This window comes from Peromyscus maniculatus, chromosome 11 (genome assembly GCF_049852395.1).
Source record: "Peromyscus maniculatus bairdii isolate BWxNUB_F1_BW_parent chromosome 11, HU_Pman_BW_mat_3.1, whole genome shotgun sequence".
In the NCBI taxonomy this organism is placed as follows: domain Eukaryota; kingdom Metazoa; phylum Chordata; class Mammalia; order Rodentia; family Cricetidae; genus Peromyscus; species Peromyscus maniculatus.
In genome coordinates, this window is record NC_134862.1 from 87,527,410 (window position 1) to 87,541,567 (window position 14,158).

Consider the following 14,158-nt stretch of genomic DNA (forward strand, 5'->3'; position numbering starts at 1 on the left):
TGGGGATGACAAAGAGTTCACCAATGGGCGTTCTAAAAATCTGGATCCTTATAGCAAGTTATTCTGGTCTGTTTCTGGAAGTACAGAGTGTAGATTTCATCATATTTGTTAAGTGTTCAGTAACATAAAGATAGTTTCAGGGCTGCTATGGTGATTGCCATAGACGGCACCATCCCCCCACCTCTGTGCCTTGCAGTGGGACTGTAGCTGTTTCTACAGCAAAGGGGACATGTATCCATGCCTTGATTTGAAGTTGGCCTTGAGGTTGGCATTGACCTATGGCACTAAAGCCAATGTGATGAAAACAGGCTTGAAAAGCACTGGTCGACTGGGAGTTTATAGATCTACTCTTCTTGGAACTCCCCTGGCATGTGGACGCAGCTAACCAGCCAACCTAAGGAGCTGTATCACCTAGCCACTCTGATTCTCCAAGTAACCTACCAATTAACTATATTCCTGGGGCAAATAAGAAATGTCCAGCTCAAATTGCTGACCTATGCAGTATGAGCTAAACAAAATTATGTTGAGCCTCTAAGTTCTGGGGTTGTTTGTTACACAGTAAAAGCTAACTGATACAAATTCTCCTGGACAGTGTACATTTTGAGGTCACACCAGTTTTATTTGGTCTTTGTATTCTCTTTTCCTGGAAATATCAGAATCATTTAAAAATATTTGTTGACCTGGGTAGAACTGGCCCTTCCAAAAGGGCTGAGGTCAAGGTCATCTCAGAGCTACTTAGTAAATCTGGGGGTTTTAGTGCACCTGACTTCAGGCTTGTTTCCTCACTCATGAAGCGGTCTTCGGATACCCACCTAATACGCTACTGTGGTTAGCAGAGAGAGCGTGTGCCTTAGGGATGTGCTGGCTGCATCATGGCTGGGACATGAGCAGAAGCACCCTTGGGAAAAGGCCTTGGAGCTTGTGGGTGTGCATAAGACATCCTGCACACACTTCACTGTTTCCATGGCCAGTAGATGTTTGGCAGGGGGACCCCCAGCTTCCGGTTGTCAGCTTTCACTGCCACAAAGTAAGGCCTGTTCCTTCAGGCTCAGTTACACATAAGTGTGTCGTTCTAGTGTTGGCCTGCACCCTTCCTCTGAGGGTCGCCATTCTGGGTTCTGCATTCACCCCCACATCTGTATCCCTGTAACGCAAGTGTGGATGGAGGCCTGCTGCCTAAGGGCCATTCATCTGCAGCAACCCACCGACCTGCTTTACTATCAGAATCCCACTGAAACGTGAAGGGCTGCGCGGCTTCCAGGACCAGTGAACCATACGAGGCTCAACTTTTTTTGGGCAAGGAAAATATTTTTGTTATTGACCCAAAGCAGAAAGATAGAGACACGGGCCAAAGGGTCAGGAAACAGAAAAGACAACAAAGCAGAGGAAGCCAGTCAACTTGAATAGGGTGAGAACAGTTTACTGTAGGACAAGAGCTTTCTGCTCTGCTCAGCAACACACCGAACCACAGAGTCAAGCAATTACAGAAGAAAAAGAAGTTTAAGAAAATAATAACATACCCAAAGAATTATAAAACGCTCACAAGATTTACACAAAGAGCTGAGTTCAGTTTCTTTTTCTTTTTGTGTGAGACTTTACATCCTTTTCTAGTGATGTCTGAAATGACCTAATCCTAGGCTTTGAGATAAGGATGCCTGGGTTGGAGAGGGAGGTATTCAGAAAGGAAAAAAAAAGTATTTAGTTATTGATCACAGAGGAGTAAAGACAACGTCTCAAAAATTCTGCTTCTTCACCAAAGACTCAGAACAGCTGAAACAACCTTCTACAAAAAGAATGAGGCTAGAGGCATGGGGGGCGGGCGGGGGGGGGCTCATTTCAAGACGTACTACAGAGCCATGAAGGCAGAAGCAGTGTGGTTACAGAGTAATAAGAGACACACGAACCAGTGGGGCGGAACAGAGAGCCCAGGGGTTGGCTCGTACACCCAGGACCAGCTCATGCTTGACAAAAGCGCCCACACTGTGCAGGCTGTATGGCTGGCCTCTTCAACAAGGTATGCAGGAAAAGCAGACACCCAAATGCAAGAGATGGAAACCCAATTTTTATCTTTCATTCTGGACAAATACTCAGCTCATGATAGACCAAAGACCAAATGCAAGATCCCAACTGGAAACATGCATGGAGACATGTCAGCAAGGGTAACAACTATCATAGATGCTGGACTAGGCAATTATTTTTTATTATTAAAGCAAAGGAAACAAACCCAGAGACAGACAAACGATGACAGTGAAGTTCTGTACAGCACACGAACAATGGAGGAAAAGACAAGCTATAGAATGAGAGAACCGTTTACCAACTCTCCTCCCGATGGAGGATTCATATCCATAATACACAGTGTATTTACAATATGTAAGGGATTCAAAAAGCAAGATTCTGATTACAAAATGAGCAACTGCTTTGAACAGTCACAAATACATGAGGCACGATCAATATCATCAGTCATCAGGGAAACTGAAACTACAACGAAATATCACGTATGCAGTTAAAATGCCGTTAAAGCCAATGACTGGGCAAGCACACCCCCAGGTGACAAATGCTGGCGTGGACATGGAGAAAAGGAACTCATACACTGTTGGTGGGAACCTAAGTCAGAATGTCAGTATGGAGGGCCATCTAAGAAATGAAAATAGGACCACCATGGGATCCGGCCATCCCATTTCTTGGTATATGTCAAAAGGAAATTAAATCTGTAAACCCTAGACATGGTTGTCTGTCCATGTCTACCGTGAAGCTATTCCTAACAGTTGAGGGTGTAATCACCTTAGGTCCTCACCAACATGCACAAAGAAAAACGAAGTACATATAAATAGCGGAATATTACTCAGCCGTAAAGATGAGTGAAATCCTGTCATCTGTAGCAGAATGGATAGAACTGGAGAAAATGATACGAAGTGAAATAAGCCAGGGACAGAGACAAGTGTGATACTTTCTCCCGTGTGTGAGAGTTAGGATGGGTGATTGTGAGAAATGGGGAACTGAAGAGGCAGGAAATAAAAGGGAGGCCAGATTTGTCCTTTGATAGGTGTATGCTGGACATGTGTATTCAAACACTGAAATACCACAGCTAATCACATTACTAAGTACATGTCAATAAAAATAAAAAGAACAACAATGAAAAATCTGCATCTTGATAAAATGGACGCACACTTGTGTTTGGAGTATGTGTGAAAATGATTACTTTAATCCATTACCTCTATATACATCCAAAAAGGAAGTTTTCATTTATTCCATCCTATTTTTGATTTCTTTTGAGACAGGGTCTCTCTACATAACCCTGGCTGTCCTAGAATTCACTATGTAGACCCAACTGGCCTTGAACTCAAAGAGATCCACCTGCCTCTGCCTCTCAAGTGCTGGGATTAAAGACGTGCGCCACCACCTCCCAGCCTTCCATTCTAGTTTTGGTAAGTTCCCATTTCCAATGCTGAGATCTTAAATACCAAATCACCTATGAGCAGGCAAAGCCAAGCTGCCTGATGGCATTTTCAACTCATCTTTCTTTCGTATTTATTGTAACGGTTCTGCTCTACCACGAATAGGTCTTCTCACAACACACCACAGAAACACATCTACCCACACAAACACAGAACGGCATTTTCTACAGGAGGTTCACACAGCAGGGGTCACGGAGTGTGTGACCTCGATAAGGCGTTCGATGAGGGTGCGCCACCTCCCCGGTCCCTCTGGCCGTCCTTAGGAGGCTCTGATGTTGGCATCACATTCTTCCATGAGAAGAATTAAATCTTCAATCAGGCTGTGCTCTCGGCCATGGGTCACTTTCATGATGTCGAAGGCCTAAGGGAAAGGGAAAGGGGACAGGTGAGTATCTCAAAGCAGGCAAGCCCCTGCCTGGCTTTTCACCATTTTCCAATGACCTAGGGGCCCCGTGGCCCACAGGGGAACAATCAGTCTTTGAGGGCTGGCAGCACCATGGCATGGATGCTGCATGGGTGCTTAGAAAGTGGGCTCCGCACTGGTCCTCCTGGGGCCGACATGATCTTTGGAGACTATACGTTTAGGTGAATAGTGCAGGGGTTCAGTAATTCTCACCAAGACCAGTGAGTCACACGAAAGAAGAACTGGTATGTTGCTTCCCCTAACAACAGGTTTTAAAGCTTTATTTATTTTGTGTGTGTGTGTGTGTGTGTGTGTAGGGGGCGACTATGTATGTGCCATGGTGTGCGTGTAGGGGTCAGAGGACAATGTGAGAAAGCTAGTTCTCTCCTACCCTGTGGGTCCCCCAGGGATCGAACTCAGGCTGCCGGGATTAGCGGCAAGCTCTTCCACCCGCTGTGCTATATTGCTGTCCCATGATTTTTTTTTTTTAATCTGGATCCCTATGTACTGTGCACACGCATTTTACAGTCTCTTCCTAGAGTGTGCTAGTACAGTGGTGGCATGCTGATGCTTCTTTAGTCTCCATGTCCAGTCTGTCACTAAATCTTGAAATTCAACCTCTAGAGTACTTTGAAAGTTGGGCTGAGCCTGTGGCTTCTCCAGTATGAGAGCACAATAGGAATAAAGCCAGCAACTTCAAGTCAAGAAGTCTCTGCCTTGGTCTCCAGCATTTGCTCCTGGGACACCAGCCGCTAAGCTGTGACGAAGCCAGAGTCGTGTGCAGTGGCCACATGTGGCGGCTCTGGGTGACAGCCAGCAGAGCCAAGCCACCAGATATGTGCCCAGTGAGGCTTTGGATGATTCCAGCATCCAGGCAGAAGCCAGCCAGGCATCGTGGCAAGGCTGGGGACTATTCCCATCATGCTCAGTTCCAATTCCTGACCCGGAACTGTGAACATCTTATTGTTCTTTGCTCTACTGAGTCTTTGGACGGTTCTCTGGGGAGCAAGGAACGGTCCAAACAGCAGCGGTATGACGTCCAATGGGAGGCAGGCAGGAGCAGGGCAGGAAATCTGAAGCTACCGTACCCGGTGTGGATGTGTTCTAAAGACCCTTTAAGATGTGGTGTTGGTGGCTGGGAAGCACCAGGCAAGGGGCTCCAGGACAACCTAACCTCCCGCTCCGCACCCCACTGTAACTCCCAGCAACCACAGCCACTGCCCACCACTCTGCGCTAAAGTCAACATGACTGCCACTTTCCAGGTGTGCACCGATCCCCCATGGTTCGCTGACAGACACTATTTCATAAACTCCTCTTGAAAATTTAGGTCGCTTCTAGTAGTTTTTGATTATGATATGACACAGAGCTTCCAGCTACGGGTTTCCTGTTGTTATTATTGTTGTGTGTGTATCTGTTTTCCTTTTCCTTTTCTTTGCTAAGTATTTGCTGAGATAAATCCTTAGGGGTGGAATTCTTGGGTTCCCACACCGTAAAGCCATAGAGATTTGGAGCTGGAAAGAACTGAGTAGGTCTCACTGTTGAGATCGCTCTGTCCTCGAGACATCCATCAAGTCAGACACCCTGGCCTCTACAGAGGGAAAGACTTAAGTCAGGGCAGCAAAGCTTTGTGACTGCTGGCTGCGGGCAGCCTGGGCTCTCGGCTTCTCTCCGTGTTACTGTAAAGGTGCTTCCTTAGGCTTAAACAACGGAAAACAAGTAGGCGCTATCTCTCTCTCTCTCTCTCTCTCTCTCTCTCTCTCTCTCTCTCTCTCTCTCTCTCTCTCTCTCCCTCCCTCCCTCCCTCTATCCCATCCATCCATCCATCCATCCATCCATCCATCCATCCATCCATATCCCACTTACTCTGTCTCTTTCCCTCCTCTCTCTCTCTCTCTCTCTCTCTGTGTGTGTGTGTGTGTGTGTGTTGGAGGGGCAGGGGATGGGGTGACATTTAGATGTTAGGAGAAAAAAAGGCAAATTGAAAGAAAGCCCCGATGGCTCTGGGTTTGCAGTGGCGGTCAGGTCCACAGGAGGGGACAGGACAGACGCAGGGAACTTGTTTCTTGATAATCTACACAGGTCTGTCCTGCTGCACAGTTACTGCACACATATCCCGAGGCAGGCTTGTTGGAGGGGACGGGAGGGGAGGAGCTGGCACTGCCCCACCTTGCAGGCAGCCAGGCTCTGGGAGATGAAAAGCCAACATCTGGTGCCTCATGTTTTATTCTCTTTTCCTTGCACCGCCCTGGGCCCTCTGCTGTGCTGGACATGCTGGGGTCTGAGGCAGAGACCTGCGTGGTGGTGTCATTACAGAGGCTTCCGGATCAGACCCTTCGTGGCAAACTCTTGAAAGCCACTGTGGCTGTCCTGTCCACGTCTACCTACCCAGGGCTGGCTAGGCTTGTGATGTGCAGGGGAGGGTGAATGTTCTCTGGGAGAGCCCCCTGCAAACAGGATCCTTCCCTGCATCCACCCTGAGAAAGGGCTCACCCGGCACAGCGCCCTCTGCTGGTGTGTTCTCGCAGCTCCTAAGTGGACCAGAGGCCTCGCCTCGGGGGTGTTTCTGCAGGTTCTCCACCTGGGGAAGCACCTGGGCCTCTCTGTGACTTGACTGACGGCCAAAAGACAAGGCCATCTTCTCGTCACCACGACAGTGGAGGCGGATCTGTGTTTTCCCAAGCATCTTTCTGGTTCCAGTCTTCCTTCCTCACTCCCCTCCTGCAGTTCCAGCCCTAACCAGGATTCTCCTGTCCACTGAAGGGGCAGAGCTGCCATCTGATAGGTGCCCAAGTGCCACTGGAGACTTGGGACCTATGACCACACGGGAGCTGCAGGACCCAGCAGACGGGGAAGCCGCCACCATCTGGGCTCACAGCCACACTGTCCGGACTGCTTCCTGAAAGCAGGGCAGAAATGTCCAGCCAGACACCCTGATCAGAAGAAACTGCTCCAACTCACCTGGCCTGAGAGGGGGCGGAGTGGGATGCCTAGCTCTCAGGACCCACCCCAGTGTCCACTCCACCTGTCCGGTACAGCCTCCAGCTGTGGACAGTGCAGTGACCATGGAGAAGGAGCAGCGTCTCCTGGATATAGCTTCTTAGACAGCCTGAGGACCTTGGGGTGGCCCAGGTCAAATGATGCTGCCCATGCTCTGTGTCCTCTCACTTTCTGGTGACCTCAACACTAGGGTCATATGGGAATAGGGAGCTGGTGTCCCAGGATTCTGTGTACCACGATGGCTGGAAGCAGAGGACAGGAGCATAGGGAGGGGGCAGAGGACTAACGTGAAGATAGGGGGTGGGGGTGGGGTGGGATAAGGACCCAAAGTCCATCACTTGTGCAGAGACCAGAGCTTAGATATAATTAATAAACACGATTTCCTCTGAGTGATGGTCATATACAGAAGAGAAATAGGAAGAAAGAAGAGGAGAATGCTAAGCCTGCCAGCGACTTTTGTGCATTGGCGGGTACCAACGATGTGACATGCCGAGCAGGGCAGAGCATCTGATGATGGAGGACAACGTCTGGTTCTCGTGTCTACCATGGATGCCACTTGTGTCTACCACGGTCCTGAGGCAAATACCTGCCTGGGAGAGAAGAGAGCCCTGCGAGCTCAGGACACCTCTTCAGCTCAGCTGGAAGAAGAAGAACGCTTCCTCCCGCCTCACCCCCCAAAATAAAGCTGCGGTAAATCTTGGACAAGCCAGAGCAACTGTTGCCGGGAGCGCCGAGTCTCCCTGCTCTCAGCACCCCCCAAATGCTACCCATGTGCATGTCAGAGAGAACAATTCCAGTTTAATTTCCTGTAGTGGCCTATAAAACAGATTAAGGAAATATAAAATTGGAGCAGGCTCGGTTTGGGAAAAGCTTCTCTCTTTCCATTAAATTTTATTTTTTAATGGTAGCATTTAGAAGGAGCCTGCATGCAATCACGACGGAGGATTCATCTGAAGCCGCCAGTGGGATGTGCTGCACCCACGTACGGATTCTAAATGTCACACCGGAAACGGCAATGTAGATTGTCTGCCACATGAGAGGCACAGGGCTCTTTGAGAAATAAAAGGCCCCCAGAACTGATTTCCATCTCATCATATCTTTTTTTTTTTTAAAGTAATTTTAGAATTGTGGCCATGTATTAAATAAAATGAATGAGATCAAATTATGATTTAAAGTTGGAAACAATATGGCTTTCTTATTAATTTTTAATATAAATATATTAAGTTTATCAAGGATCTCATATGCTTTCTACTGTGAGCCTGGGGAAGGCAATAAATGACTTCCCCGAGCATAATTTAAATATGGATATAAAAATCAGAAGGAAAAGAAACACATGAAAGATAACAGTCTCTGGATCGGGTCACCACAGCGGGACACCGAAGCGAGTCTTCCTCTTCTGTCCATCCCAAGATGAAAGCAGTGTGTGTGTGTGTGTGTGTGTGTGTGTGTGTGTGTGTGTGTGTGTGTGTGTGTGTGCTGGGGGAAGTGGCCTGGGCATTCAGTAGGGGACACAGCATGGAGCTTCACCCACAAGCAGCCCCAGAGCCACTGACCCCCTATGTAACAGGCAGCAGGAAAGCCCAAAGCCTCCGAGGATCCATGTGAGCCGCCCAGCAGCTCCCCTGCAGATCCCACTCCGCTCCACACCTTCAAAGCCTCACTGCAAGTATCAATTCCCTTTGAGGGGAATGTGCTGGGGGAGGCAGGCTATCCTTAAGAGACCGCCCGACTACTCATTTCCCATGAACTGTCAGGCACCTCCAGTGAGTAAGCCTGGGCCCTTGCTGTGGAACAGGCTCTGGCCCTGTTAAGACAGTCTGGACCTCGGAGGTCATCACAGTGATGGCAAGAAAGCTGGGATGCCCACAGGAAAGAGAGTTACAGATGTGACTGAGCTCAGGGCTGCCTGTCACTGGCGGAAACCATGCCAGGAAGAGCTGCTGTTGCTGGGGCTGGCGCAATGGTTCAGTGGTTAAGAACATTGAATGACTTATTACTCTTGCAGAGGACCCGAGTTCAGTTCCCAGCACCCACAAATCAGCTCACAACTGTCTGTAACTCCAGTTTCAGGAGATCTAATGTCTTTTTCTGGCCTCCATCGGGACCGCATGCCTATGGTGCACACACATACATTCAGGCAGCGCGCGAGCGCACACGCACATGCACACACACAGTTGCTTCTATGTTACTATCTTAAATCTGTCAATATAACGATGTTTTAAAAAGTTATTTATTTTTATCTTATGTGTTGAGTGTTTTGCCTGCATGTATGTAGGTACACTGAATGCTCATCTAGTCCCCTCAGAAGCCAGGAGAAGGCAATGGATCCCCTGGAGCTGGAGTTACTGATGGTGTAAGACACCATGTGCGGGCTGGGAACTGAACTGGGATCCTCTGCAAGAGCAGCAACCGCTCTTAGCTTTGAATCTTTGCAGAACTAAGTCAGTAAGTATTAACATAGTCCCCGAGGGACTCTGAAAGAGTCACACATATTCCCGGGATGCTGGCGTCATCATGAATAAACCTATAGGTCATCTCGGGCTGCAATGCACTGTGGGACACACTACACCAGACAGAGGGGAAGGCGGGACTTCGGTTTTGTTTCCAAGTTCTGTTTTTGATTTCTACTTTGACTCCACTTGGTCTGACTCTTACACCTATGAACCGTTTACATTAACTGGTACTTGTTTAACTGCCCGGCATGTGGCCTGTGTTCTACTGTGACATGCATTCTTTACATACTTGCAAAGGACATGGATTCTGCCTTTGTTGAGGAGGACATTTTATAAACATCACCAAGGCCTGACTGACCCGTGGTAGTACTAAATTTTCCTCTGTCGGTTTCCTGTCTGGTTGTTCTTCTCAACTGCAGACAGACAGACTTCATGCTGCTGCCTCTCCTTGCCGTTCTCTGTTTTCTTTCAGATCTATAGGTTTGGTTGGGTTTTGAGACAGAGTCCCACTGTGCTATCCAGATTGGCCTTGAATTTGCTAGGGTGCCCAGGTTGGCCTCCAACTAGGAATCCTCCTGCCTCAGGCTCCACAGCAGAGCTCTACCAGGTTTTGTTTCCACTGTTAGAAACTGTGTGGTTTGGTGCAGGCACGTTTAGTGTTATTTCAGTTTTTGAGTAGATGGTTACATTTCCTTTCTAGGATGTCCTTGGTCTCTAGGAAAGCTTTCTTTGCCTTGAAGTCTACTTATATGATACTAACAAAGCCACTCCAGGTATCTTTTGATGATGTTTTTCAATGATGCGTTTTCTATCTTTTTATTCTCAGTCTGTCCATATCATTATATTTAAAGAGTTTCTTTTAGGCAGTACATACTTGGGTTACTTTCAAATACATTTGCCTTTCAGAGTATTTAGGTAATTTATATAGACTATATCATTCACAATGTAATTATTACTACACTAGAGTTTAAATATACAACTTTACTTTTTGTTTGTTCTTTCTACCTTTTATGCGTCTGTTTCTTTTTCAAATGCCCCTGTGTTCCTCTATCTTTTAACATGCCATTTAAAGATTTATTTACTTATGGAGGAACTAGTCTTCATGTAGTCTAGGCTGGCCTTGAACTTGCTGTGTAGGTAAGAATGACCTTGAATGTCTCATCCTACTACCTCTACCTCCCTGGTGCTGAGATTATGTGAGTGCACCACCACACTCCTGCAATGAGATGCCAGAGATCGAACCCCTGGTCTCCTGCATGCTGGGCAAGCACTCTACCAACTGAACTATGATGCAACCCATCTGGGAGTGTCTTTGAGTACATTCCTTTACACAGCTTTGTAAGAAGTGGTTGCTTTAAGCCTCACCCCCTCCATCCTCATCACAGTCTATTGGTGTCTTCATTCTTAGCAGTTGGAATCAGGTACAGAGACTTCCTTTCCCCCTCCCCCCTCCCTACTTCCCTTCTTCCCTCCCTCCCTCCCCTCTTGGAACATAATTATCCAGCTGTTTTCTCCACATACTTCTAGAACCCCCCAGACAGTGTTAGAATTTTTGCTTCAACCGTCAACATAGACAACCGAAGGGGAGAAGGAAACCCCACTTATTCACATTTTTGCTTATTGTAGTCTTTCTTGCTGATGCTTCAAGATCTCTTCTTCTATTGTTTTTCTTTTGTTTTAGAGACTTTGGGCAGCAATTCTTTCAGGAGAGATCGGATGGTGATGAGTTCTTTTAATTTTCCTGTGACTGTGACCAGCTTGATTTCCTTTTCAATGCTTGACAGATGCTTGTGCTGAATTAAGGTTTGGGGGTTACCAATTCTTTTCTCTCTTTTCTCACGTGAAAACAGAATGCTATTTGGTAGGATTTCTGGTGATCCACTCTGATTCAGATTGTTCTTCCCCTATTGGCAAGGACTCATTTTATATTCTCACTACTCTGAGGATTGGTTTGGGATTTGAGTTCTATTCGAGTAATGAATTTGGGTGAGAATGTCTTTATGTTTAATTGGGGGGCGGTTAATTAGCTTTATATCTTTTTGCTAAATTCAGGTAGTTTTGCATCATTTAAGAAAACTATTGTAGTAAAATATATAAGTGACATCCCAAACTTTATCATGTTAGCTGGCTAGTCAGCTGCGCCAACTAGATAACAAGTTAGAGTCATTTGGGAAGAGGGAACTGGACTGAGAAAATGCTTCCACCAGACTGGCCTGCAGGCAAGCCTATGGGGCATCTTCTTGATTGATGATTGATGTGGGAGGGCCACTGTGGGCTGTGCCAATCCTCAGTGGGTGGTCCTGAGTTGTGTAAGAAAGCAAACTGAGCAGGCCAGACAGAGCAAGCCAGGAAGCAGCACTCTTCCACGGCTTCTGCTCCGGTTCCTGCCTCCAGATTCCCGCCCTAAATTCCTGCCCTGACTTCTCTCGGTGGACTTACAGGCTGTAAGGTGAAATAAATCCTTTCCTCTCCAAGTTGCTTTTGATTGTTGTGTTTAATCACAGCAAGAGAAACCCTAACTAAGACACCATATCAGCCATCTTTCTGTGGCTAGTGGCACAGACACATCCACACTATTGGGCAACCATGCCTGTTATTCACATGTAGAACATGTGCACCATGCCATGCTGAGGGGTGTCTGTTACACAGTAAGTGCCTACCCTGTGTGTTTGCCATAGACCCTGGGAACCACTGCTCTGCTTTCTGCTGTGTGCAGTTATTCTAGGTGGCTCACAAATGTGGAATCACGTAGCACATGTGTGTCATATGTAATTAGTGCAATACCTTCAAAGTTCATCATGGCACAGCATGCCTGGGAGTTGGCACTCTTTTAAGGGCCAAATAATATGCTTTTGTGTGGCTATGGTTACATTTTCACTCTACCGATGGGTTGCCTTTGGATGCACAGTGCTTAGAATTTTGATAAAGTTCATTTTGTTGGCCACTAGGTCTTCAACTGCCTGGGCCTTTGTCACAGTCAAGCAATCATTGCTAAATCCGATGTCGTGAGGCTTTCCTTCTTGGTTTTAATCTGTTTATAGATTTAGCTATTATGTCGAGGATTTTCATCCACTTGCATTATTTTCTCTATATGGACATCAGTTTTTCTAACACCATTTGTTGAAGTGTCTGTCCTTTCCTTAATGAGTGGTGCTGTTGAAAATTACTTTTCCATATGTGTGAGGGTCTAGTTCTGCATTTTGTACTGTGTACATGTTGGTCTATGTGTCCATCTTTATACCAGTAACATACTGTTTTGATTACTATAGCCTTTGTTTTGATAACTATAGTAAGTGTTGAAATCAGGAATTGGCATTCTCCAACTTGGTTCTTTTCGTTTTGGCTATTTTGTTGGGGATGAGGTTGTCTGCTATGGGATAGTCTGTATATCAAATTGCTCTGATTGGTCAATAAATAAAACACTGATTGGCCAGTGGCCAGGCAGGAAGTATAGGCGGGACTAACAGAGAGGAGAAAAGAAAGAACAGGAAGGCAGAAGGAGTCACTGTCAGCCGCCATGACAAGCAGCATGTGAAGATGCCGGTAAGCCATGAGCCACATGGCAAGGTATAGATTTATGGGAATGGATTAATTTAAGCTATAAGAACAGTTAGCAAGAAGCCTGTAATGACCATAAAGTTTGTAAGCAATATAAGTCTCTGTGTTTACTTGATTGGGTCTGAGCGGCTGTGGGACTGGCAGGTGACAAAGATTTGTCCCGACTGTGGGCAAGGCAGGAAAACTCTAGCTACCGTTGTCTCTTGAGTTTCCATGTGAATTTTAAGACTGATTTTTCTATTTTGATGGGAATGTGTATATCATTCTGAGCAATGTTGATATCTTCAGTTTTCCAATTCATATGCATGAGATGTCACTGTTTATATTTTAATGTCTTTCCTTCATCATTTTGGTTAATTTCTAAGTGTTTTATGGTATTACAAATGGAAATATTCAATTTCTTTTTTGTTAGTAGATAGAATGACAGATGATTTATGAATGTTGACTTTAAATTATACTAATTTGCTAACCAATTTATTAGTTATAGTGTGTGTGTGTTTTCAACATATAAAATTTTGTCATCTGTGGACAGAGATAAAGCTTACTTTTTCTTTTCTAGATTGAATGCCTCTACTATTGTTTCAAGTGCTTTTTATATTTACCTTTTTTCTCTTCTTCTTCTGGGAGTGTAATGTCAGAGGCCTAACATTACTAGTCACTGGTCCCCAGGTCCTCAAGGCCTTGTTCAATTTTACTTGTATTACGCTTTTTCCCCTGTGTGATTGTTTTCAGAGCGGGCAGTTCCTACCCTTCTGTCTTTGAGTTTCCCGGTCCATGCTGTGATCACTCTTCCCGTGCTGAGTTCTCTCCACTATTTTGCTCGCTGAATTTATCGGCTCTTACATTTCTATTTGTTCCTTCACATCTTCTCTCTCTTCACCAAGAGTCTCTCTGTTTTTTTTCGTTTGTTTGGATAGGATTTGTAATTGCTCACTGAAGCATCTCGATAATGGCCGTTGTAAAACCACTGTCAAATGATTCTAATGCATCTGCTATCTCAAAGCTGGCGTCTGCTGATTGCTGTTAAAGATTAGGACTGGTTCTTTGTATGGTAAGTGATTTTCAACTGAAATACAGGCCTTTTGAGAATCCGAATTTTATGCAAACCTTGTTCCATCCGGCTGTCCCTGGCATCACCCGGGAAGGGGGGTTGAGGATTACACTTTGTTGGTGCCAGCCAGAGGCACAAGTCCAGGTTTCCTACCCAGCTCCTTGCCACTATTGAGTTTAGAATTGCTAATAGGGAAATTTATGCTTATTTTCTTTAAGATGGTTTAATCACAATGCTTGC

General features: G+C 46.0%; 1 protein-coding gene across 3 annotated transcripts in view; it reads right to left on the reverse strand.

Moving 5' to 3' along the window:
* Positions 1-1,404: 1,404 nt before the first annotated feature.
* Positions 1,405-14,158, reverse strand: part of Smyd3 (SET and MYND domain containing 3) — a 585,856-nt gene continuing 573,102 nt past the window's right edge. For all 3 annotated transcript variants that reach the window (XM_042258703.2, XM_042258712.2, XM_042258710.2), the window contains one exon: positions 1,405-3,816. In XM_042258703.2, the coding sequence (XP_042114637.1) occupies positions 3,715-3,816 (102 nt within the window). In that variant the 3' untranslated portion in view covers positions 1,405-3,714. The remainder of the gene's footprint in view (positions 3,817-14,158) is intronic.